At 39.7% G+C, this 25,659-nt stretch overlaps 2 protein-coding genes across 2 annotated transcripts in view; one reads left to right on the forward strand and one right to left on the reverse strand.

The window, feature by feature from the left end:
- Positions 1-4,196, forward strand: part of LOC124776765 (glutathione S-transferase-like) — a 335,310-nt gene extending 331,114 nt beyond the window's left edge. The window contains exon 6 of the mRNA XM_047251904.1: positions 1,011-4,196. Within this exon, the coding sequence (XP_047107860.1) occupies positions 1,011-1,178 (168 nt within the window). The 3' untranslated portion in view covers positions 1,179-4,196. The remainder of the gene's footprint in view (positions 1-1,010) is intronic.
- Positions 4,197-12,747: 8,551 nt separating this feature from the next.
- Positions 12,748-25,659, reverse strand: part of LOC124774988 (transmembrane 9 superfamily member 3) — a 99,525-nt gene continuing 86,613 nt past the window's right edge. The window contains exon 11 of the mRNA XM_047249734.1: positions 12,748-15,304. Within this exon, the coding sequence (XP_047105690.1) occupies positions 15,160-15,304 (145 nt within the window). The 3' untranslated portion in view covers positions 12,748-15,159. The remainder of the gene's footprint in view (positions 15,305-25,659) is intronic.

A 25,659-nucleotide genomic window follows, 5' to 3' on the forward strand; every position in this document is an offset into this window, starting at 1 on the left:
ATATTTTTGTGAGTACATTCAGCGGTATATGTGTATACTGTCTGCAGAATGTGTTGCATATAGAGTTAGTAAAGAAGTAATAAGTTAAAGGGTCATGCCTGATGTGGCAATTTTACTGCAAGAACAGTAAAAATGTAGTAAGTGATAAACACTTTTCTTTCATCTTTTTTAGGTGTGCCAGTAAGAAAAAAGTCTTGTAAAGGTTTGAAGTTATGCGTAAATTTGGTTTCAAATCACTGAGGGCCCTTATTCTCCACTACCCTACAAATATAATCTGGCTATTTGCTTGCCGTGAGCTGCACTCCTTTTTCAACCCCATTCCCACCCCCACCCCTTTGAGAGGTAGGTGATTCTTATTCCTACAGTGGTTCTTACCAAACAGTAAGTGCTATGTGTACGAAATCTGGCTGAAATTGATCCAGTGGTTTAGGAGGAGATGTGGAACATACTACAATGTCAACAGAATGTTAAAACCAATCTTTCTTCCTTAAAACCAGTTTTAGAATGTGTATGGATTCATCAAGAAGATGAAAAGTTATACAGTAATTGTCTTATCTAAGGAAACTACCAAGTACAAAAATGTGCATTTCATAGTACACTCTATGTGAAAATTCCAGTACTGAGAACGATAAGGACCTAAAGCACACTATCGATGAGCCCACATTTAAGTGAATATCACAGAAACCAGTGAGACAGCTTTCTGTGAATGTTCATATATACAATGTGGGGCTACAGCACAGATAAACCTAACACACCATAAGATCAGCCACTGTAAGAAGTATGACTAAATGCTACAATCTCACAATCAGCATTATGTGGTTTACGCCCTTATGGTTCTCAGCACCTCAGTTTATTTCTTCTTGCATTCCTGTGTTAGTAAATTTATCAAGCACTTCTCTGGTAGTTGAGTCATATAGATTAGACATGTATTTAATACCATACGCCATACAAACATCTTCAGCATTACATGACAGCCTGTTTTATATTAATCATAAATTTCCTTGTTTCAGCTTACCTGGACGGACTTCGTTTTTGCAGTGTCTCTAGAAAATTTTGAACTCATTTTTGGTAAAGAGTCCCTTGATCATTATCCAAAACTCAAAGCTCTTAAGGATAAGGTTTTCAGTTTGCCAAGAATTCAAGAATGGATAAAGAAAAGACCTGTAACTGAATTCTAAGATTTACTGCTGTTATGGAATGTGTATTTTAAGTCACACTATGTTTTCAGAAAAACTGATACAACATATGAAGGAACTATATCTTCACTTCAAGATAAAAATAAATTATAACTGTATTATTTCTTGCAGGAGACAAATACAATGAAGTTCAGTAATCATATATCACTTATGTGGATGCATCACAAATCTATGCATTGCAGTGAACGTTTTTTTTAATTGGGCGGACATTTTTTGTTAAAATGACAGACAGCATTACATACTCTGAATCACATTTTGTTCACAGTGTAAAGCAAAGATCAAATGAACAGAGAATAAGATAGCAGAAACTTTTTTTCTGTTTATATCAAATGGTACTTCAACATTGTCCATTTCTGAAGGTTTTTTTCAACAGCTGATTGTGAGAAACAATGACTTTTGTCTCTGTTAGAGAAGAAATATTGATTGTTAGCTGGCCATCTAATGTCTATATTACAACGTAAATTTATTTTTTACAAAATACATACAGAATTTTTTTTTTTTAAATCTCACAGACAACATATAAATTTTGAGCTTCTTTTCTGTAGAAATGATGCTGTGGAGATAAAGTTACTTATTTTCTGTTTCCTATTTATAGCCTTCTTAAGATCAATTCCTATACACGATCAATTCCTATGTACAATGCACTTGTGAAGCTATCAGCAGTTTCCATTAACAGGCAAAAATGTCCTAACGGGGAAAATAAGAATTTTGTGTTTCTCTGGAACACATATGATAAAATTATTTATGACAAAATAAACCCGACCCTAAACTGTAGTTCAATTTATTGTACTAGAAAATAGTTTATTCAAGCATCACTAGACTAAAGCACTGCTGTTTGTGAAAGTAATAAGCTGAAATGGCCCACACATGCTGATAAATTTACTATACAGTTTGCTTGGAGTGAGAGTACAGTTAAATCTATTTTTTGGTTCATACAAAGTATTTCAAATGCAAAGGACAGTGGTGCCTAAAGTGAACATTTGCAGCAATACAAACCTCTCCACATAATATCAGTGATTGCAACAAGTTTTGTACATTCTCCTGGGAAAGAGATTGAGAAGTATCAGAGCAAGTTAAAAATACTGTTGTGGTGGTGTCAGAAATAAGGAACTAAGCTTAAAGTATGTAGGATTAGCTTATATTAAGCAAATGCAGGGAAAGAAACCAGGCATGGAGCCAAGGATCCATAAAACACTGTATATTTTTACATACTCAGTTTCCAAATTTTTCAGATAACTTTCAGAGTCAGTCAGTGTAAAATTTAAAGGTCTCAGAAATTTCAGAAATTTTAGAAAATTACATGTCTAACACACAGTACTTTTCAATTGCTTGGCCAAGGGATGGACTTGTCACCTGACTGCAAAGCAATGATGCCCATTCTCAGGCTGAGTCTACCAGTTGCCAACAAGAAATCTGACAGGGTTCATGACAACCATAGGAAGAATTGTCAAACCACAGGACACTGAGTAAGGCATGACAGAAGAGATAGATCCTCGGTTAAGAATTTGGTTACAGAAAGATTGATTGTTCTTTAACATAGACATAAATGACCAAAAGAAAAAGCATGCACACCATTAAGCCATTGTTTGCAGATCTCAGTTGACAATGACAGTGCTAAATGAACTTATATTAATGAATGCACAATTTACTTTTATATAGTGTAGATTATGACATCCTCAAAACTGTGGGAGCTTGTCACCATAATGTTTCTTAACTCATTTGCATGCAACATGTTCTTCCCAAATTTATTGGACATTATGCTAAAGCATTGTACTAAGCAGTACTGTAAACAAATTATTAGTATTTTATTGTATTAAAACATATGATCTATTTTATTGTTGTTGTTTTTATTGAAACTTTAGGCACTTTCACATATTAAAACTATCAGCGATGGCAAATTCTATTTCTGGAGAGGTGGGGAGGTAGTTACTGAGAATCTACATACTTCGGCGTCACAAACAAATTTTGACACACATGCCCTTCCTCCCAAGAACCAAAAATTGGATCCTCGCCTCATGGAAACTGGGGACTTAGTCAAGGAAATCATTCTCTCATTTGATTGAACCTGTTTAGCAGAAACAAGCAAATTCTCTCCAATTGTGGGTGAACACACTGTAACAAGGAACAAAATAATAGACACAGTTGAACACCGTGCCAATACTCTCTTCAGTGATATAATTTGGAGATCCTGTTCAATGTAGTCACTGCATACTACTTCCTGCCATTAATGTAAAGCATCATCAACCCCAATACTAGTTTGGACACTGCTGTGCTGTATTAGGCACCATCATATACCCTTGCCTTCCCCTGATCTTTGAAGTGACTCATCCACCCAGCTACAGAGCAACCTAATACTTAATGTGTACTCTAGACCACAGTGCAACTTTGCATTTCTCACATTCTATACAGATCATTGTCAGAGGTGAAAGACACAAGTGACAAAGCACCCTAGGACTGAGTAGCGATATAAGAAAATATTGTACTGCTATCCATCGCAGGGATCTGAAAATACCACCAAATTGTGTTACGTGTCATCAGCTAAATATCTGCTGTGAGATGTATATTCATTACTACCCCACCCTTCCCACTCAACCTTCCTGTCACCCTACAAAACTCCAGCACCTGCAGTCTCCTCAGCAAAATAAAAAGTGGCTCTGTAATGTCATTTGAGCCTCAGCACTGCAAACACAATAATTTAGAGACCTTAGAATTCCACATATACTGTAGAGTACAAAATCAGAGTTCCATTCTGGGCCAATAACTCAAATTTCACAAACAGCAGTGTACTTGAAGAGCACATATTTCTGATAAACTAAATGTTTAGTGCCTATTTTTGTATGTAAAAATACCAGAATGTAGAGAAACCTGTTTATAAAAAAATGTCACACAAGCTATCTAAAATGTACAAAATGACTGTCACATGCAATGAAGAAACACAAAAATATATTCAACCAAAACTATCTTGAAGTGATGGTTATTATTTAATGGACACTTAAACAAGGTAAATGAGGAGAGCTACAAAATAAACTTGATGGCCAAGTTCATTGAAAAATACTATTACCTCTTGCTACTGTTGCCATTCCCCATTACTACTATGTTCTGTCCTCATTGCCCTTCTTTCCCCTATGTTCTCCAGTTTGTCATGTGGCCTTTTTCCTCCTCTCCATCTTTCTTGCCCATAAATTGGGCGAGCTTCTTATTTACAACAGAATACCAAATGACATTCACAGAAGGAATCACTAATAAAACAAATCAGGTCAAAACAAAACAAATTATCACATTAGTATTTCATGAATGGCTGAAGGTGAAGATTCAGTAACACAAAACAGCAAAAGTCAGAATTGAGGTCATTAATGTGAATGGCAAAGACAACAGTAATATGTGCAACATTCTTCTGAAGGTAAACAAAAGAGGATAAAACTGCAAGACAAGAGGTAAAAATTAAAACTAAGCTCAAAACATCCTTACATACTCCAGACACGTAATGGAAAACAAACGCAACCAAGAGCATGCATTTTCTCAGCCATATGGAGTGAGATATTGAACAATTACAGCAAAAAGGTCAGACAACAGCCGAGGAAAATAATGTAGCAGCTGTGGTACAGACAAACACACGAAATGGGTGAGAGTTGGGAAGTAATGGGAGGCAGGATGCGGGGAGACAGGTGGCTTTCAGTGGCAGGAACAGAATGAAGACTGAAAAAAATATCAATCATAAACAAAGCCTGGCACCAAACCTACCATCACCATCTGTATACTTCTGGCCAACTACATTTAAGACTCATAATTCTTTCTCTTTCCAAGGTCAAATCTATATACAACATGGCACCATACCACGTTAATCTGTTTATGGTACATTTAAAGGAATCCTTCCCATCTACTTTGTCTAGTTTAGATTCATTGAAGACACCTTCCTAACCTGTGCAAAACAGTTTCTGCTCCTTCCTTCAGAACCTCAATATCTACTTCCAAACTTCTTTACTTCGTCCTTCTCGAGTCAATGATCTACTGTCCTATATTTTAATTTCTGCCTCTCAGATAACTCCATAAAAGTCTATGTCCACTTCAGACAGTACTGCCAGTTTGACAGCTGTCACTCATTCTACATTAAAATGGCTTTCGCTTACTGTCTTGGCACCAGTGAATGTTACATCTGCAGTGGGAAGCAGGAGTCAGCCAAATATGCTAATAACCATGCCAGCACCTTTACAGACTCCAAGCATCCTGCCAAGCTAGCCCAAAAACAAATGCCCATTATTCCTGTAGCACCATCAACCCTGTAGTCATTGTGAAGCAGTCACTGATCACTTCTTTTATTATCACCAAGGCCTCGCGAAAACTTCACTGCATTTTTCACCAAGGCTTTGACTACCTCCCATCAAGCCCCGAGATAAAGGATATCTTATCCAAAATCCTACCCTCATCTCAAAAGTAGTACTTTGTCACTTAACCAACCTGCAAAACATCCTGTTCTACCCACAAGCCAAGCCTGCTTCCAGTACTGCGCACCCCAAGTCATTCCATCTGTTCACAATCTAAGTGTAACAAAACCTCTCTTATACATCCCCCCTCCAATTTCTTCTGCAATCAAGTCACAAATATTTCCTACATTATAGAAGGTAGAATTGTGTGTGAGAGCAGTTACATTATATACCATCTGTGCAGCATTATGTGACAACTAGACAGCTGCTGAGCATGAATTGGCACTACAAAATTGTTTGTTAACTGCAAACTTTACCGATCAGTTACTGAACATTCTGCACACCATATCAAGGATGACCACAGCTGTTTCAGTACATGTTCATGTTCAGTGCGGACCCTCCCTCCACTACTGGCTCATCTTAACTGCATGGATGGGAATTGGCTTCCATTCATGTAATACTCCTGATGTAAGGCACCAATCCACTTCCCACTCGCTTATACTTACCCTCATTCTTCCCTCTACAGTCATTCAGTCATTTAACACACCACACTTCCTCTTTCCAGATCTTATACTCACATTCCACCTGCCCCCTCCCTCCCCTCCCGTTTTACAAAAGTTAACCTTTTCTGCCATCATTTTGCCACTCAGAGTTGCTTGTCTAACGCTCCCTCCTCAATCTACTCAGTACCCTCCTTGCTACTGCATTTGCGTCTGTGACACACATTAATCAACTACAGGTATGTGGTTGCTTTTCCTCAATTTTGTGAGTTGTTTCATTCCCAGATTTTTTTTTTTTTGAGAGACTTTTTTAAGCAACACTGTTCCTCATCAAAGTGAATATGATGACCATGAGATGATGACTAAACTACTATACTGGTGTACAATGCAACATCAACTGATGTATAAGCATCTGTACTATACTGCAAATGCATTTTATAAGCCTTGAGCATGGTCTTCAAGTAACAATAAATATTCTAAATATGAGGCTTAAGTAAATCCAGTCAATGGGGGCTACTCTGGGAAGAAGGTAGAACTGGCAGAGGCTGCAAGTAAGATGGGCCTGGACGTTTTAGCTGTTAGTGACATTCGGGTAAGGGGTGAGAAAGAAGAGGAAGTGGGAGAATACAAGGTCTACCTGTCAGGAGTCAAAGCAGGAATAGCACAATGGGGTGTAGGAAAGAAATGGAACCCAGCGTAGCTGCAATAAGGTATGTAAACGAACGACTGATGTGGATAGATTTGACAGTGTCTAGCAAGAAAATTAGGATTGTGTCAGTATATTCGCATTGTGAAGGGACAGATCAAGATAAGATGGATAGTTTTTATGAGGCGCTCAGTGATGTAGTTGTTAGAGTAAAGGACAAGGACAGTGTTCTGCTCATGAGGGATTTTAATGCCAGGATTGGAAATCGTACAGAAAGGTATGAAAAGGTCATGGGTAAATTTGCAGAGGATATGGAGGCCAACAGGAACGGGAAACAACTCTTGGATTTCTGTGCCAGTATGGGCTTAGTAATCACAAACTCCTTTTTTAAACATAAGAACATTCACCGGTATACTTGGGAAGGCAGGGGAACCAGATCTTCCATTGACTATATAATAACAGATCAGGAATTCAGGAAGGCTGTGAGGGACACACATGTATTCAGGGGATTCTTTGATGACACTGATCATTATTTAATCTGCAGTGAAATTGGGATTGTGAGGCCGAAAGTGCAGGAGGTCAGGTCCATATGTGGGAGGATAAGAGTGGAGAAACTTCAGGATAAGGAAATCAGGCACAAGTACATAACAGCGATCTCAGACAGGTACCAGTTAGCTGAATGTAGTCAATTACAGTCATTGGAAAAGGAATGGACAAGGTACAGGGACACAGTACTAGAAGTGGCTAAAGAATGTCTTGGAACAGTAGTGTGTAAAAGTAGGATGAAGCAAACAGCTTGGTGGAATGACACAGTCAAGGCAGCCTGCAAAAGGAAAAAGAAGGCGTATCAAAAATGGCTACATACTAGAACTCAGGTAGACAGAGAAAGTTATGTTGAAGAAAGAAACAAAGCCGAACAGATAATTGCAGCATCCAAGAAGAAATCTTGGGAAGACTTTCGAAACAGGTTGGAGACTATGGGTCAAGCTGCTGGAAAACCATTCTGGAGTGTAATTAGCAGTCTTCGAAAGGGAGATAAGAAGGAAATGACAAGTATTTTGGACAGGTCAGGAAAACTGCTGGTGAATCCTGTGAATGCCTTGGGCAGATGGAAGGAATATTTTGAAGAGTTGCTCAATGTAGGTGAAAATACGATCAGTAATGTTTCAGATTTCGAGGTGCAATGGGATAGGAATGATGATGGAAATCGGATCACATTTGAGGAAGTGGAGAAAATGGTCAATAGATTGCAGTGCAATAAAGCAGCTGGGGTGGATGAAATTAAGTCGGAACTTATCAAATACAGTGGAATGTCAGGTCTTAAATGGCTACACAGGATAATTGAAATGGCCTGGGAGTCTGGACAGGTTCCATCAGACTGGACAAAAGCAGTAATCACACCAATCTTTAAACATGGAAACAGAAAAGATTGTAACAACTACAGAGGTATCTCTTTAATCAGCGTTGTGGGTAAAATCTTCTCAGGTATTGTTGAAAGAAAAGTGCGAGTATTAGTTGAGGACCAATTGGATGAAAATCAGTGTGGGTTTAGGCCTCTTAGAGGTTGTCAGGACCAGATCTTTAGCTTACGACAAATAATGGAGAAGTGTTATGAGTGGAACAGGGAATTGTATCTATGCTTTATAGATCTAGAAAAGGCATATGTCTGGGTTCCTAGCAGGAAATTATTGTCTGTTCTACGAGATTATGGAATAGGAGGCAAACTTTTGCAAGCAATTAAAGGTCTTTACATGGATAGTCAGGCAGCAGTTAGAGTTGACGGTAAATTGAGTTCATGGTTCAGTGTAGTTTCAGGGGTAAGACAAGGGTGCAACCTGTCTCCACTGTTGTTCATATTATTTATGGATTATATGTTGAAAACAATAGACTGGCTGGGAGACATTAAGATATGTGAACACAAAATAAGCAGTCTTGCATATGCGGATGACTTAGTTGTGATGGCAGATTCGATTGAAAGTTTGCAAAGTAATATTTCAGAGCTAGATCATAAATGTAAGGACTATGGTATAAAGATTAGCATCTCCAAAACGAAAGTAAGGTCAGTGGGAAAGAAATATAAACGGATTGAGTGTCAAATAGGAGGAACAAAGTTAGAACAGGTGGACGGTTTCAAGTACTTAGGATACATATTCTCACAGGATGGCAACATAGTGAAAGAACTGGAAGCAAGGTGTAGCAAAGCTAATGCAGTGAGCGCTCAGCTACGATCTACTCTCTTCTGCAAGAAGGAAGTCAGTACCAAGACTAAGTTATCTGTGCACCGTTCAATCTTTGGATCAACTTTGTTGTATGGGAGCGAAAGCTGGGTGGATTCAGGTTACCTTATCAACAAGGTTGAGGTTACGGATATGAAAGTAGCTAGGATGATTGCAGGTACTAGTAGATCGGAACAATGGCAGGAGGGTGTCCACAATGAGGAAATCAAAGAAAAACTGGGAATGAACTCTATAGATGTAGCAGTCAGAGCGAACAGGCTTAGATGTTGGGGTCATGTTACACGCATAGGAGAAGCAAGGTTACCCAAGAGACTCATGGGTTCAGCAGTAGAGCGTAGGAGGAGTAGGGGCAGACCAAGGAGAAGGTACCTGGATTTGGTTAAGAATGATTTTGAAGTAATAGGTTTAACATCAGAAGAGGCACCAATGTTAGCACTGAATAGGGGATCATGGAGGAATTTTATAAGGGGGCTATGCTCCAGACTGAACGCTGAAAGGCATAATCAGTCTTAAATGATGATGATGATGAAGTAAATCCAAAGCTTCATTGCAATACCCAGCTTAGTTATATGAAGCATGTTTTCATAACAATAAAACTAAATCGTATCCTTATTTCATCAGTGACAGTACCACACATGAGAGCAACATTATGTATCAGTACAAACGCAACCATGTTTCATATTGGCCCACCATCCTTCACCAAAACTTTAAATGGCAAATATATGCAGTATCAAATAATGGAAAATCCACAATGGGATAACAACAATATGGAAAGGGTAAGTTGCTACTCACCACAGAGAGGAGGTATTCGCTTGCAGACAAGGACAATGAAAAAGACTGCTAAACATTGAAGCCATTGGACAAAAAAATCCTCCTTGTAAAATAGGAAACACACACCCATCTACACCACCACAACTTAAATACATGGCCACTGCTTCCAGCTGCTGTGGCCCTGAGACAGTAGGTGTGTGTGTGTGTGTGTGTGTGTGTGTGTGTGTGTGTGTGTGTGTGTGTGTGTGTGTCCATCTACACAAGCACAACTTACTTACATGGCCACTGCTTCCGGTTGCTGTGGCCCTGAGACAGTAGAGTGAGTGTGTGTGTGTGTGTGTGTGTGTGTGTGTGTGTGTGTGTGTGTGCGCGCGCGTTTTTCTGAAGGACTCTGAATGCTTAAATGTATGGCACTTTTCCATTGTGCCCGCATGCAGTTTGACACATGAGTCTGTTGAGTAGCAGTCTATCCTTTTCAAATATAGGAAATATGTAATAAGTTCAACAACATGTGGGTGAGAATTTACTTTTAAGATACACTGCTAGTTCTTATCAGTTCTCAATTTCTTGTGACTCAGGTGTTGCTGTTTAGCTTCTGCTTTTATCTCCTTTTCTTCACAATTAGCCTTCTGACCTAGTTTGATACTTTGCCAGTTTCTCCCCCCAGCACTTTTCTTACTGGTTTTTACTGATTTTCATAGTGTGTGTGTTCCTCTTTTGACTTCTATTATTCTGAACACTATGTGACTGAATAATCATGTCGAACTATCATCATTTTTATGTTCAATTTTAAATTAGGTCTCTTATTTCTTTTACATTCCCAAAGACTTGTTTCTTACCCACCTGGCTGTATCTTCTCGCTTATTCACTGCCTCCTCCTAAACAGCACAATAAGATCAGGAATTCAAAGCTCATATCGAACATTCCAATTGTTAAACACTCTTTAAAACAGAAAGCTTGTGTTTATTTCTTGTTTGAGATTCCACATCACACCCTCACATGCTTTCTAATTTCCTTGTTGTAGCACAGTTTTTTTAACTGTTTATTCTGAGCTATAGCTTTATTTACATTCACATATGCCATACCAGAAATACAAAGTACACGTATTAATATCCAAAAATATATCTTTTAAAAATTTTCAGATCTTTTGATCTGAGATTAAGTTTATTGGTAATCTGCAAACTGATGCTCAGCCATTAATAAAATACATGTACTGAGCACCAATGATAAAATGAAATCCCATACAAGGCTTCATGCAGACATTTGTTTTACCAATGTTGACTGTGCTGTTTTTATATTCTACCTGTTAGAAAAATTCAAACATTAGTGACACAGCACTTCATTATTAGGTTTAAAATGTAACTATTGAAGAAAGGAAGGGCATATCAGGTAGCATCCAGGACAAGAGGGACCAGTGAAGCAAAGATGTTTCCTCATCCTCCTCAGAAAGGATAGGTACCTCTCATCCTGGGGTCTTGCCAAGCTGCCCCCTTTTTTTACCCTTCTCCAACTTAGCCACATTTGCTCCCTGTGGAAGCAACTAAAAGCTCCGAAAGCTAAGATTTTTTTTGAGTACCTTTATTTCTGCCTCTCAGCAATACTTAGAATTTCACCTCCTGAAGATAAATATCAGACAACGATTCCATCTCCTTACAATTTTATTATTTTAGGTTTTTAGCTGTGTAGTCATGCATGGGGTAACTTGAAATTTGAGTTAAAAGTACCCTTATGCATCTGAAGCTACATTCATCTGACAGTGAATATCTTTTCACAATTTAGTAACATCTGTAAAGAAATTAAGGTCATTTTGTTCTAGTTTAGTTTTATCTTTGATGCCAAGGAAGTATAAAGAAACCCTGGCTCACTGATGAAACACTGCAAAAAACTTTGACGGTGGTCCAGAATGACATTTTAGAGAATGAAGCAGGAGAGTTGTATGAAATCCTAGAAGAAAATTAGGGACAACTAACAATATTTATTTCAGCAGATGGAATTACGCTGGCAATTGTAGTGTTGTTGTCTGATCAACAGAACATTGCAGAGAAGTCTATTAAAGAAAACATTTTTGGCATTGTTTGGTAAATACCCGAACAACACAGCATTATTACCAGCATTCCTTAAATAATTTCTTCCATACATTCTGAAACAACTTAACTGTTAAAGGCACTCTACAATGACTCAATCTCGCCAGTCTACAAGTTCTGATAAAGTCACACAGTTTCTGGTAGCTTCCTCCCTTGAAATACCAATATATTTTTAAAAATCTACTCTATAGAAGTAAAGTACTCCGACTTTTCCCAGCAGGATCTTCTTTCTCTTGAAACTCACATTCTGGTTGCAGTTAAATAGATTTTTCTGCAGGAATGGAAAATGAGTGAAACAATACTGAAAGTGGTTCAATTTATCTAATTTCACAGTACATCTTAATTTATAACTTATGTAGTACTGCCTGCTCGAACCCATCATAAGAAGCTAAAAAGAAAGTACTCTTGGTATAACTCACACCATTATATCCTGTTTCCTCAGAACTCCTGTGCTGGGAAAGGATGAGTAAACATACCAAATTTATTTAAGAGATAACTTGTTTATGATTAACATTCTTTTAATGTAGGTAAAAACCAAAGAGCTTTAATCCTGAAGAGTTCAGTAATTATTTTCCATTGCGTTCAATCATTCTCACTTGTGAAAGAGTGAAAAACTTTCCTATTCTCGTGGCACGCCAAATAGTTCTTAATATGCATTGTTTCCATATATATAATAAGCAGACATGAATGTCTACTGGCTTCAACTTCAATGAAACTTTTTTCAGGTTATTTACTTGCCACATGGGGAGTAGTCTATATCTCAAAAGCTTCATTATCAGCTTCCTTGTTGACTACTCAATTCATTCACATTCTTTTGTGCAATGAGTAGCAATCCTCAAGTAAACTGAGATCCACTTCCTATATGGTGGCGAGCCATATTCAACAGCATATATTAGTATGTAGATTTTTATTTATTCTTACAACTTTGTTCATTGTGCAATGACAAAAGAAGATTACAGTGTCATTTCCAGGTATATCAGGAGAGCCTACCTGGGTACTTAACAAAGCCTTATACAGTCCTGCAGTCAATCACATATGAAAGACTTTTAATGAAAATGGAATTACATGATCTGAATAGAGGGGACTCCACAGTTTTGCCTATACTTATTTCATAATCTGAAGTTTTATCCTGAACAACTATTGATAACTGAAGACAACGTGTAAAACTTTCAGCCATCCTACGCAGATAATTCAAACAATAAAAAAAGTGCACAAATTAAATATTTAAAATACAGTAATTTACATAACCAGAGTAAAATACAGAACTGTTACAAAACAGTTGCTCACAAAAGCAAGGCCATTTCTTTGCTTTTACAGTTACACAAGTATGCCACATTTTCTCTACTGTCAAATAACAACATAAGTAAACAAATATTTAAATGGCATACATTGGCCACCTTGTATACATCACAACTGCTAATCAGTCACACTGATGCCAAATGAACACTTCGTAGCTGCGACAAAAATCTGAAGGTAATCAGGATTTAAGCCACGAAGCTATTATATTTTAAGTAAATATTCCACTTGTGGTCTATCACAGCTTTCCTGTTTTTAAGTTCTGAACAAACAAACTGTTTCAGTTATTTGTACTACAACCTGCAGTGGCAACATACAAAAATGTGTATTACTGACTTGTCACAAAGGGTGTAGTGAGGTGCACAACATTCAACTGTTAAGATCTCTTCTTTTAAGTTATAAACTGAACACAGGAATGTGTTATAAAATCACAAAAAAGTATACGGAAACTTTATTTAGAATGTGTAGAGGTACTTACTCAAATGGAATTACATTTACAAATTTTACACAATCTTCATAAAGTAACCATTTTAAAACATGGTACATTATGTTGGCCAATCAATCATAGATCAGAAACAGTCACCATCCTAACATGACTAGCAAGTAAGTCACAATTAATAAGAAAGTCCTCCTATATTCAATACAGCCTTCCAAACCTTCATATGCATACATTGTACAGTACAAGTATTCGGCAGCAGTCTGACACTTCTTCAATACTCTACATTCTACAGCACCAAAACAAGCTACATTAAGGCAGGTATCACAAGTTCGATATAGCATTCTCCAGTTTACACATCATCTGTCTCACAGCAGAGCACAATCATATCCCTTATTTTTAGGTATTTAAAAGATGGTTTATTATTAGTATGTTTTCCTTCAGCAGAGGTAACAGTCAGTGCCAAACGTGCTAGAATGATGTCTTACTTTACACGCACACAAACGTATACTACAGAAAAATGCACCCCATCTACTCATACATTCTTCCTATTTTCTTTTGATATATTACCAATTTCTGTTGCACAGTTTTCATATTTGTCCACTTTTTGCATATTACAGATTAAAAAAGAGGAACGGCATTAAAACAAACATTTTGCTGATAGATTATGGAAAATTGTTTGTTTTTGTAATAAAAGGATTTTTAACTTTCTTTCTTTCATTCATACAAACTGGTGAAGGATAGCAGTACTACCTATGGTTAAACTATTGTCCTCATTATATACAGTTTAAAAAAAGCAACCAACAAGAGGAATATTAAGATTATATGCACGCTTTAATCTATCATTACAACAGAGAAAAAAGTTCTAAAAGTACATAAGACTTTAACTGATGAAAAATCAGCCACACATTCATCCACGACACACACGTGCACACGCAAACGCACTCAATACCAACTGAGTGTAACCACTTACACAGATTTAGATGCAGGGCAATTTTACTTTTCAGTTTTCTTCAGTTACTTCTCACAATATTTAAAAATGCAATGAATCCACAGTTCAAACTAAATTGTGTACATGTTTTTTTTTGTCCCAAGCTAACAACGAAAAGAGAGAAAGACTCAGAGAATCGGCTGACGAAATTTTAAAAGTTTCGTGATATTTATGGTGTCCTGCACAAAAGGAGTCAAAAATGAATAAAAATAAAAATCTATTTGTACAAACAGTCATGAAGAACTTGCTTTCATTAGTTGTGCATTTCACATCCTTTGATCTGCTTCATTTTTTGATTATATGAAATACCATCTCTCAGTTCCGTAAATTAAGCACTTCTCTCAAACACTGGCTATTTTTTATCCACACAATAAAAAAATGGCAGTACATTCTCTATAATTTAACACACATTTAGATGCTTCCAACTTTGCTCTAAATTTCTTGGTCCATCATTTCTTTTCTTTGTGGAAGGAAATTATTTGCAGAAATTAGCTTCCACACAGCACAAAATATAAAACAGTTTCATACTGAAACTATGTTTCATTGTTTAAACTGATACATAAATTTCAGCACTTCAAAATTTAGTCAATTTTCACTGTGGAATAGATTTTTCTGACAAAAAAGCTGGTGCCAACGTAGCCAACAGTCCCACACATGATTCCCAGTGCCAGGCTGAAAAGTGCCATGTAACCAAAGTAGAAAGCTGTCTGGAACAGGCCATACATCCTGTGAACAAAAAAGCAAATGACACTGTAAACAATTACTTTCAGCACCTTAACTTAAAATGATTTGTCATTTTAAACAACATCTCCCAAGAACCAAAACAGGAAAATGAAGTAAAAAAGTAAAGAAATCAAATAACTTCCACAAAACTATTATTCCTGAAATATTTATTGGGTATAGAGTCACACATGCTGTGTGATATCAAAATTACCCTCTTTCACCATTACAGTTGCATATTTTTTATGCTAGTTTTAGTCTAAAAAAAACTATCTTAAAATCTATGAAGCTACCTATGCAACCAGCAGTACCTGCTGCCCTAACATGACTAGCAAGAAATGGATATATGAACATGTTTTATGGTTTACAATTGTAATGTACATAGTAACTGGTTTTATTCCTTCCACAACTGATAACATAGGCAGCTTTAGACAGACACTAGTAACTGCCATAAAAATTGTATGACTGATACAGTGGAAAATAAAGGTTAATTTTAATTTGCGCAAAACTTACTAGATACTATTTGAGAGCTGTGAAACAGAAACTGGATTATGGAACTTGTTAAAAAAATACAAAGCAGTGTGGCAACATCATGATCAAGAGATCTAGTATTTCAGTGATGTAGAAAAATTGTAAACAGTGATAAATGTGAAACTAAATCTATTACCTATAAAGTACTGCAAAATTAAATGTGTAAATATAGTAATTGAAACTTTGAAGTTGTGAAATTATGTTTTCAAGCAAAGGTCACACAACATTTTCTGTGCAAGAGATTTGATGATGTATTTGTTGAATGAATCTAATAAGACAATATCCATCGTACTTAAATTTCACATTGTAACAGAAGGCAGCTGTGTGATGAATTGAAATTATAAATGAACTGGCCTCTGTCTGCAAGAATACTTTACAATTTCTTTATTGCAGTATTGATTTCTGGACTACCGGCTCAACTGCACCTCCTACTTATACATCTAATCAATGCTAGGTTAACTTCCCTGGGACCACAGCTTGCTGGCATCACTGATCAACAATACGTGCAACAAACCTGTGTCCACACCACTACACAAACTTGGCACCACAGTGATTGGCAGTATTCTACAACTGGTGACTGCTACGGTGTCAGTTTTGTGTTATTGTACACACAGGTTTGTTGCATGTTGTTGATCAGTGATGCAGTGATGATCAGCAAGCTATAATCCCACAGTTAATTAAACATTGATTAGATGTATAAATAGAAGATGCATCTGAAGATAGGGCTGATATTCTTGAAACCAATAATGCAATAAGGAAATTGAAAATTAGCTGATTGCTTACGTTGTTTGTTGGTTGGTTGATTTGGGGAAGGGGACCAAACAGCAAGGCCATTGGTCCCATTGGGTTAGGGAAGGATCGGGAAGGAAGTTGGCCATGTCCTTTCACAGGAACTATCCCGGCATTTGCCTGAAGCGATTTAGGGAAATCACGGAAAACCTAAATCAGGATGGCTGGACGCGAGTTTGAACTGTCATACTCCCGAGAGTGAGTCCAGTATGCTAACTGAAAACTAGCATCATATCCAGAGACCAATTTATTTACAATTTCAATACCTGTTGTCATTTTTGATATGGTTCTTTCATAACTTTAAGATGAGTGTATGTTAGCAACTTTCAATCTATCTCCAGAACTATTTATGACAACTGGTTTCAGGTTCTCTGTGGTATTACGGGGGTTGTACCAAAAATAAGGTTCTAAATGAGCTACAGCCTTGAAGGGCAGTGCTAGACTAAATCCGACAACAGCACCGTGTGCAGTGGTTATCCCACACTATGAGCCCACCTATCCGTGATTTGACAGCTTGGCGGTTGTCAGAGATGGAAGTGTTGATCGCCACTCCTGCCAAGTGCGAGGTTTGAGAAGTAATCTGGTTTCTCCACACAAGGAAGTTACCATCTGTGGAGATTAATCAGCAACTGACGTAAGTTTACAGTGAAGAGTGCATGACCATTCACGCATGTCGGCAAATGGTGCAGGGCTTTTGCTGAGGGTCACATGGAAATTTATGATGAAGAACAGAGTGGAAAACCACCAGTTTCAGATGCGATTGTCCAGAAAATCAACAGTGAGCTGCTCACAGATTGGAGGGTCACTGACCGTGAACTTGTTGAAAGCATTCGTGAAGCTTCCCACGGCACAATTAAAGAACTTGAACAAAAACATTGGGTACCCCGGGTATCCCGGATGCTGTCTGACGGACACAAGGAGCAACGCGTTGACTGTGCTCTAAAGATTCTTCAACAATGTGAGGTGGGGAGGCAACAAGGAGAAGCTGTTGGACTCCATCGTCACGGGAGATGAAACTGTTTCATTACACCCCTGAAACAAAACAGCAGTCTCATCAGTGGCGTCACTCTGGTTCACCGCCACCAAAGAATTTCAAACAAACGCAGTTGGCATGAAAGATTGTGGCAATTGTGTTTTGGGATCAGAAGGGGGTATCCTCATTGATTTCATGCCACCTGAGACGACAATAAAGTCTGACAGATATTGTGAAACACTGACCATCCTCCGGAAGCAATTCAGAATCACCGGAGAGGACTACTGATGGAGGGAGTAGTGCTTCTTCAAGACAACACTCAACCCCACGTCGCTCTTCAAACACAGGAGCTTTTGAAGATATTTGTGTGGACTGCTATGCCCCATTCCATGTACAGCCCGGACTTAGCCCCCAGCAATTATCACCTCTTCCCTTAAGCTAAAGGGACACTTAGGTGGCAAACGCTTCAAGACGGATGGTGAAATCCAAGCAGAGATCACACACTTCCTCAATGGGTTGGCAGGAGACTACTTCGACCTAGGAATACAAAAGCTGGAGCACCGTCTACAAAAGCGTCTTAAAAAAAATGGAGACTATGTTGAAAAATGACAAAAGTGTTAGCTTCTCAATTATGTATAAATTAGTAACATTAAACAATGTTTTCTATTTGTAAAAAATATGGGAATCTTTCTTTTGTCACTTCTATAGTCACTAGTCCATACAATGATTTGTGTAGCTCTCCTCACTAATATATCTTGCCCAAGTCTTTTCATGTCTACCTAATGACTGCATCTTATATCTATTTGGACTGTTACTGATTCAGGCACTGATATTCCTCCCTCCGACAGCCACTCTCTCTCAATGTCATCCTCTTCGATAAATATTACAGCATTATTAAGTCCCCTTTTTTGATCTCTCCTATGGGGTCTGCTCAGGAGGACAATATCAAGAAAAATAAACGGTCTACAGAATATAGTGTGGAATGTTAGACCCATAGTGTGCATGTTAAGACAGTTTAAACAAAGAAATAGATAGGTTGAAACTTCATACAGTGGGAATTAGTGAAGTGCAGTGGCAAAAAGAATATAACATGGTCACATGAAGAGTTCTAATAAAAAATAAGAAAATAATGTGGATGAGGCTAGTTTGGACAACACAGTGAATCCATCATCATAGCAAACACAGACAGCAAAGTAGTACAAGTTCATACACCTACTAACTCTGCAGATAATGAGGAGACGAAACAATGTATGATGAGATACAGGAAATTATTAAAATCTTTAACAGAGATGTGAAGAGGAATGAGGAACTGGAATTCAGTTACAGGAAAAGGAAGAAGGACAAATAGTAGAACATGGACTGGGCAGAAAGTAATGAAAGGGGAAGCTGTATGGTAGAATTTTGCACATAGAATAATTTAATCATTGCCAACACTTGGTTTCAGAAAGTGACAAAAGAAGACTATATACTTGGATGAGACCTGGAAATGTTGAAAGGTTTCAAGTAATAACACAAGGATTTCAAAATCGGATTTTAAACTGCAAAACATCTGTGGAGCCAGATGTGGCATCAGAACATAATTTACTGATTAGAAACTGTAGATTAAAACTGAAGAAATATAGGAAATTAGAGAGATGCGACCTGGATAACAAAAAGAATCACTGGTTGTTGAGAGTTTGAAAGGCAACTTAGTCAATGGCTGACAAACAGGGAACTGGAATACAACAGAAGACAAATGGGTAACTTTGAAAGATGAGATTGTGAAGCAGCAAATGATCAAATGTGCAAAAAGACAAAGTGCAGTAAAATTCTTACATAACACATGAGATATTTAATGTAATTGATGGAAGGAGAAACTATAAAATTGCAGGAAGTGAAGCTGGAAAAGTAGAATACAGATGTATAAAAAGTGAGGTTGACAGTAAGTGCAAAATGGCAATGCAGAAATACATAACTGCTGAAGCACATCTGTCTGCAGGAATTATGGATGCTGTCTTTTGGACAACTAAAGCAACCTCTGGAGAAAAAAGAAGCAGTTCTATGAATAACAAGAGCTCAGCTTGGAAGCCTGCACTGCACAAAGGAGGAAAGATTGAAAGGTAGAAGTAATACAGAGAAGAACTACACAAAAGAAGCAAACTTTAAGACAATGTTATGTTAAGGGAAGAATTATAGTTGAGACAGAGTATGAACATCCTTGACAGCCAGTAGCATTTATGTCAGCTTACTGCAAAGCACCAATGGCTGCAGGCAAAAACAGTAGCCCCCAAAGAGCTGTAACAACAATTAGGTGTTGCTATAGAGACATTTAGAAAATCGCATTACCTTGTTGGTTGCGGTAGGCCCACAAAACTGCCATGCACAGTCCACTGCAACTGACAAGAGATCAACTTACGCCAGCTAACTACATATGAAGATGAAGTGGGAGATACAGTGAGAAGAATTTGACAAAGCACTATAAGATGCAAGTCAAAACAAGGCACCTGGAGCAGACAACATTCCCACAGAATTACTGAGATCCTTGGGAAAACATACCAGGATTTAACTATACCATCTGGTAACCAAGACATATGAGACAGGTGAAATATCTTCGCATGTCAAGAAGGAAGTAATAATACCATTCAAAAGAAATCAGTGCTAACAGATGTGAATACTAAAGAACCGTAAGTGTAATAAGTCATGGTTTCAATATACTGACATGGAAACAATATTATGAAAAGGAAAGTTGCTACTCACCATAAAGCGGACTTTCTGAGTCGCAGATAGGCACAACAAAAAGACTGTCACAAATAAAGCTTTCAGCCAATAAGGCCTTCTTCAAGAATAGACAAACAAACACAACTCACACACACGACTGCAGTCTCAGGCAACTGAAACCACCTCAGACTGTGTGTGTGTGTGTGTGTGTGTGTGTGTGTGTGTGTGTGTGTGTGTGTGTGTGTGTGTGTGTGTGTGTGTGTGTGCGTGCGCGCGCGCCCATGTCTATTGTTGATGAAAGACTTAATGACCGAAAACATTTTTTTGCGACAGTCTTTTTGTTGTGCCTATCTGCGACTCAGCATCTCCAGTATATGGTGAGTAGCGACTTTCCTTTTCATAATATTGTTACATTCCATGCTGGATTTTCCATTGTTTGATATACCGACATGAATTATTTACAGAAGACTGTAAAGACTATTACAAGCCAACAGGGAAGAAGATCAACATGATTGTGGGAAAATGTTGGAACACACAAGGCAACACTGGCCCTACAACTTTTCTTAGGAGATAAAATTAAGAAAGGGAACTTACATTTACAGCTTTTCTAGATTTGGAAAATTCTTTTGACACTGTTAACTGGAATAAACTGTATCGAACTTGGAAATTGGTACACATAAAATACCAAGAGCAACTCATACCAAAACCAAACTGCAGTTTTAGGGGTCCAAGGATAAGAAATGGTACTGAGAAAAGAGTAAGACAGAGCTGTAGCATATCCCCAATATTATTCAATACATATAATGACAAAAATTTAAAGTTCAGAGAGATGAAATAAAAACTTTGAGGTTTGCTGATGACATTATAACTCAGTCTGAGACAGCAAAGGACCTGAGAGATCATTTGACATTTGAAAAGAGGTTATAATAATGAAGGAAAACATGGATAAGGGGATGTAGATGAACTAAATCAAGTGATGCTGAGGGAAGTAGACTAGAAAATAACACACTTCTTTTAGTGAGTTTTCCTGTATGGACAACAAAACAACTGATGATGGCCAAAGTAAAGAAGACAAACTGCAGACTGGCAATAGCAAGGAAAGTGTATCTGAAAACAGGAATTTGTTACACTGAATACAAATTTAAATGTTAAAGTCTTTTCTGAAAATAGTTGTTGCTCAGACAAGAGATTAGAAGCATTTGAATATGGACAAAAAAGCAGATTTTTTCCCCCAGTTAAAAATACACTTTTTCCCATGTGAAAATACACTGCATGACAGGTGAAAGTATTTTTTTTCCATGTTCTGTAACAAAATACTTTCCATCAGAGCTGTAGAACTTATCAATCCTTTGAATGATAAAGGTTTTATACAGCAGTATAGAACCTCCCAGCACTTTAGGAAATGAAACCCAGTAAAAACAATGTATTTCAGAAATATCTTTGATGAACAGCAACATATACACAATTTTTTTTTCATTAAAAAACTCCGTCACATACAGCACGGCAGCTTCCGAAGCACTGATACTGAGACTGCATTGTGCAATGTGGTTTTTTCAGCCAATCATAGCTCATGTCATGCAATCTAGCCAACCCATGATATTCAGAGCATAGGGCACAGCCAATAGCAACATCACTGTAAAGTAGCATGTACACACAGTTATGAGAAGTTAATGGTTTAAATTAATATACATACAGTATAGCTACAGGAAAAGCTAAGCTTTCACACACAACATTGCTTGTCAAAATATTTTTGCTGTTTTTTCTTCTGAAGATGTGGTTAGCAGGATACTATGAGCACATCTTAAATTGCAGCAGCTGAATATTTCTGACACGCACGATTATAAATTTCACTTCCATACACCAAACATTTCATGGGTTACCTGGCTGAATATATGTTCCATCGAGCACTTCAACTTTTCCATAGAAAAGCCAATTATATGAGAAACTGCTCTAGAACTGTCCTTGCATTTTTAAGGACAATTTTACTTCTGAACTTCACTATTGTATAATTTGTAATCTATGAAAGAACTAAAATAAATATGAAAAACTAACCTTGAACATTGGTCTTTTTTTAGCGTGTGTTACCCTTCAAGATATATCAAACACAAAGGTGCCAGTAAAATTTTAAGTAATGACATACATGGCTGGTCTTCTGGGCCCAAAATTTTTCTAAGTGAGTGGTACTTAAAGCATTAAGTTTTGAATGAGAGTCAAAAATTCCATGATTTAAGAAATTCATCACACATTCTCACATGTAACACAATTCATCTAGCATAAAAGGAAATTTACTTCTAAAGTAATGCATCTCAAACCACCATTCAGAATATTTTCCCACAACCTGTCAGAAATTTGAACAGTTGTGACGTCACACTCATTGAAAGCAGTTTTTGTTACCAAGTATCGCAAAGTCTACATCCCAAAGTCTTTGACGCATTTTACTGTTGGCAGACACGAGTGTGCATTTCCTTTGCAATTTAAATTTTATTTTTGTGTTATTATATCATTTATGTTTTACTGTTGCTGTATTATTCTGCAATAGTGGGCTAAAGAAAAATTCTTTGTTAGAGTACAAAAATTTAATTGAAAACAATGAAAAATTCCCGAAATTCTCAAAAATTCCTGAGGTTTTCGCCATGAAAACATTTCCAGGTTCTTCCCAGATTTCCCAGTTGTAAAAACTCAGAAGATTAGATGGGTAGATTGGATAACTTATATCAGTACGCTTCACAGAGCCATGCGCTAAAATCCGATTTTTCAGGTGGTAACATCTTGTATTCTACTGATCATAGAGGTAAGGGGCCAAGTATTTTGGATAGCCCTTCACCTAGTAATCATTTGTATACCTAACATACTGCATACTGAAGAAGAACAGGCATACTGATGCTATCATACAGTACATGGTCAAAATTTAAACATTACACATTTTCTCCAGCCAACGCAAATTAAGGAAATCAGTTGATTCTTTTGCAATAGACGTAGCCTAAGATGGGCACTAAATTGCTTATAAAAGCACATTTTTTTCATGGGTGGTTCTTGACAAAATCCCCACTCGAAAAAAAAGGCACCATGATTTTTGGTTACCAAAATTCTATAATTTCTGTTCATGGAAAATTGTCAAAATTATCCACTACTGAAATTCAGTGTATCAAAGTAACCATACTTATGTGCATAAAATATGTACTATTAGCCAGCCTAGGCATAAGTGTACTAACTGACGTTGTGAACTCATGGCAAGCATTCCGAGGATACCAAACTATGTTTTCAGTCATCATTTTTTCACCAATAAATCTTTATGATGTGGTGTCTCTATATAATTGGCACCTCATGCCTATACAGGCTGTCTAGGCCTACAAATTATTCGATGGTGCCACCTGGCAGCGTAAGCACCTTACAAGAAATTATTTTGTCACACGAAATTCTTTGTACTTTCAAATCAAACACCACATTTTTTTGTATACTGTAAATGTAGCCTAAAAATGTTGTGAATTTTTATGTAAAGCAGCGTTAGGTGAACATGCATTGGCTGAGAGATAATTTTGTATTAACCTTATATCATATGTAACTATTAGTTGCTTATATATGTCAAAGTATGTACTAGTGTCGAAGTATACAAATAAACTGTCAAAACTTTACTAACCTATAGAATCTGTTTCATACAAACTGCACATCTTGCTTTAACAGGGAAAAGAAGGGAAGCAGCTGAAAAACGTACCTGTTGGAGCACAGAAAATGGGGGAACCACTGCATCAATCCTCATTCCACCTTCCTCACCAAAAATTTTGGCATGTGAACATATTCACATGTTTGTGCTGAAAGAGAATAGTGGTGAAAGGGAGAGGAGACAGTGAGAGAGGGGGCAGAGAGGGGGGGAGAGGGGGGGGAGAGGGAGTGAGAGGGGGGGGGGGAGACGGGGGGGGGGGGGGGAGAGACGGGGGGGGGGGGGGGAGAGACGGGGGGGGGGGGGGGAGAGACGGGGGGGGGGGGGGGAAGGCCGGGGGGGAGAGAGACGGGGGGGGGAGGGAGAGACGGGGGGGGGGAGGGAGAGACGGGGGGGGGAGGGAGAGACGGTGGGGGGAGGGAGAGACGGTGGGGGGGAGAGACGGTGGGGGGAGAGACGGTGGGGGGAGAGACGGTGGGGGGAGAGACGGTGGGGGGAGAGACGGTGGGGGGAGAGACGGTGGGGGGAGAGACGGTGGGGGGAGAGACGGTGGGGGGAGAGACGGTGGGGGGAGAGACGGTGGGGGGAGAGACGGTGGGGGGAGAGACGGTGGGGGGAGAGACGGTGGGGGGAGAGACGGTGGGGGGAGAGACGGTGGGGGGAGAGACGGTGGGGGGAGAGACGGTGGGGGGAGAGACGGTGGGGGGAGAGACGGTGGGGGGAGAGACGGTGGGGGGAGAGACGGTGGGGGGAGAGACGGTGGGGGGAGAGACGGTGGGGGGAGAGACGGTGGGGGGAGAGACGGTGGGGGGAGAGACGGTGGGGGGAGAGACGGTGGGGGGAGAGACGGTGGGGGGAGAGACGGTGGGGGGAGAGACGGTGGGGGGAGAGACGGTGGGGGGAGAGACGGTGGGGGGAGAGACGGTGGGGGGAGAGACGGTGGGGGGAGAGACGGTGGGGGGAGAGACGGTGGGGGGAGAGACGGTGGGGGGAGAGACGGTGGGGGGAGAGACGGTGGGGGGAGAGACGGTGGGGGGAGAGACGGTGGGGGGGGGGGAGAGACGGTGGGGGGGGGGGGGAGAGACGGTGGGGGGGGGAGAGACGGTGGGGGGGGAGAGACGGTGGGGGGGGGAGAGACGGTGGGGGGGGGGGACGGTGGGGGGGGGGGGGGGAGAGACGGTGGGGGGGGGGAGAGACGGTGGGGGGGAGAGACGGTGGGGGGGGGGGAGAGACGGTGGGGGGGGGGAGAGACGGTGGGGGGGGGAGAGACGGTGGGGGGGGGGGGGGAGAGACGGTGGGGGGGGGAGAGACGGTGGGGGGGGGAGAGACGGTGGGGGGGGGAGAGACGGTGGGGGGGGGAGAGACGGTGGGGGGGGGAGAGACGGTGGGGGGGGGGGGGAGACGGTGGGGGGGGAGAGACGGTGGGGGGGGGGAGAGACGGTGGGGGGGGGAGAGACGGTGGGGGGGGGAGAGACGGTGGGGGGGGGAGAGACGGTGGGGGGGGGAGAGACGGTGGGGGGGGAGAGACGGTGGGGGGGGGAGAGACGGTGGGGGGGGGGAGAGACGGTGGGGGGGAGAGACGGTGGGGGGAGAGACGGTGGGGGGAGAGACGGTGGGGGGAGAGACGGTGGGGGGAGAGACGGGGGGGGGAGAGACGGTGGGGGGAGAGACGGGGGGGAGAGACGGGGGGGAGAGACGGGGGGGAGAGACGGG

This window comes from Schistocerca piceifrons, chromosome 2 (assembly GCF_021461385.2).
Source record: "Schistocerca piceifrons isolate TAMUIC-IGC-003096 chromosome 2, iqSchPice1.1, whole genome shotgun sequence".
NCBI lineage: Eukaryota > Metazoa > Arthropoda > Insecta > Orthoptera > Acrididae > Schistocerca > Schistocerca piceifrons.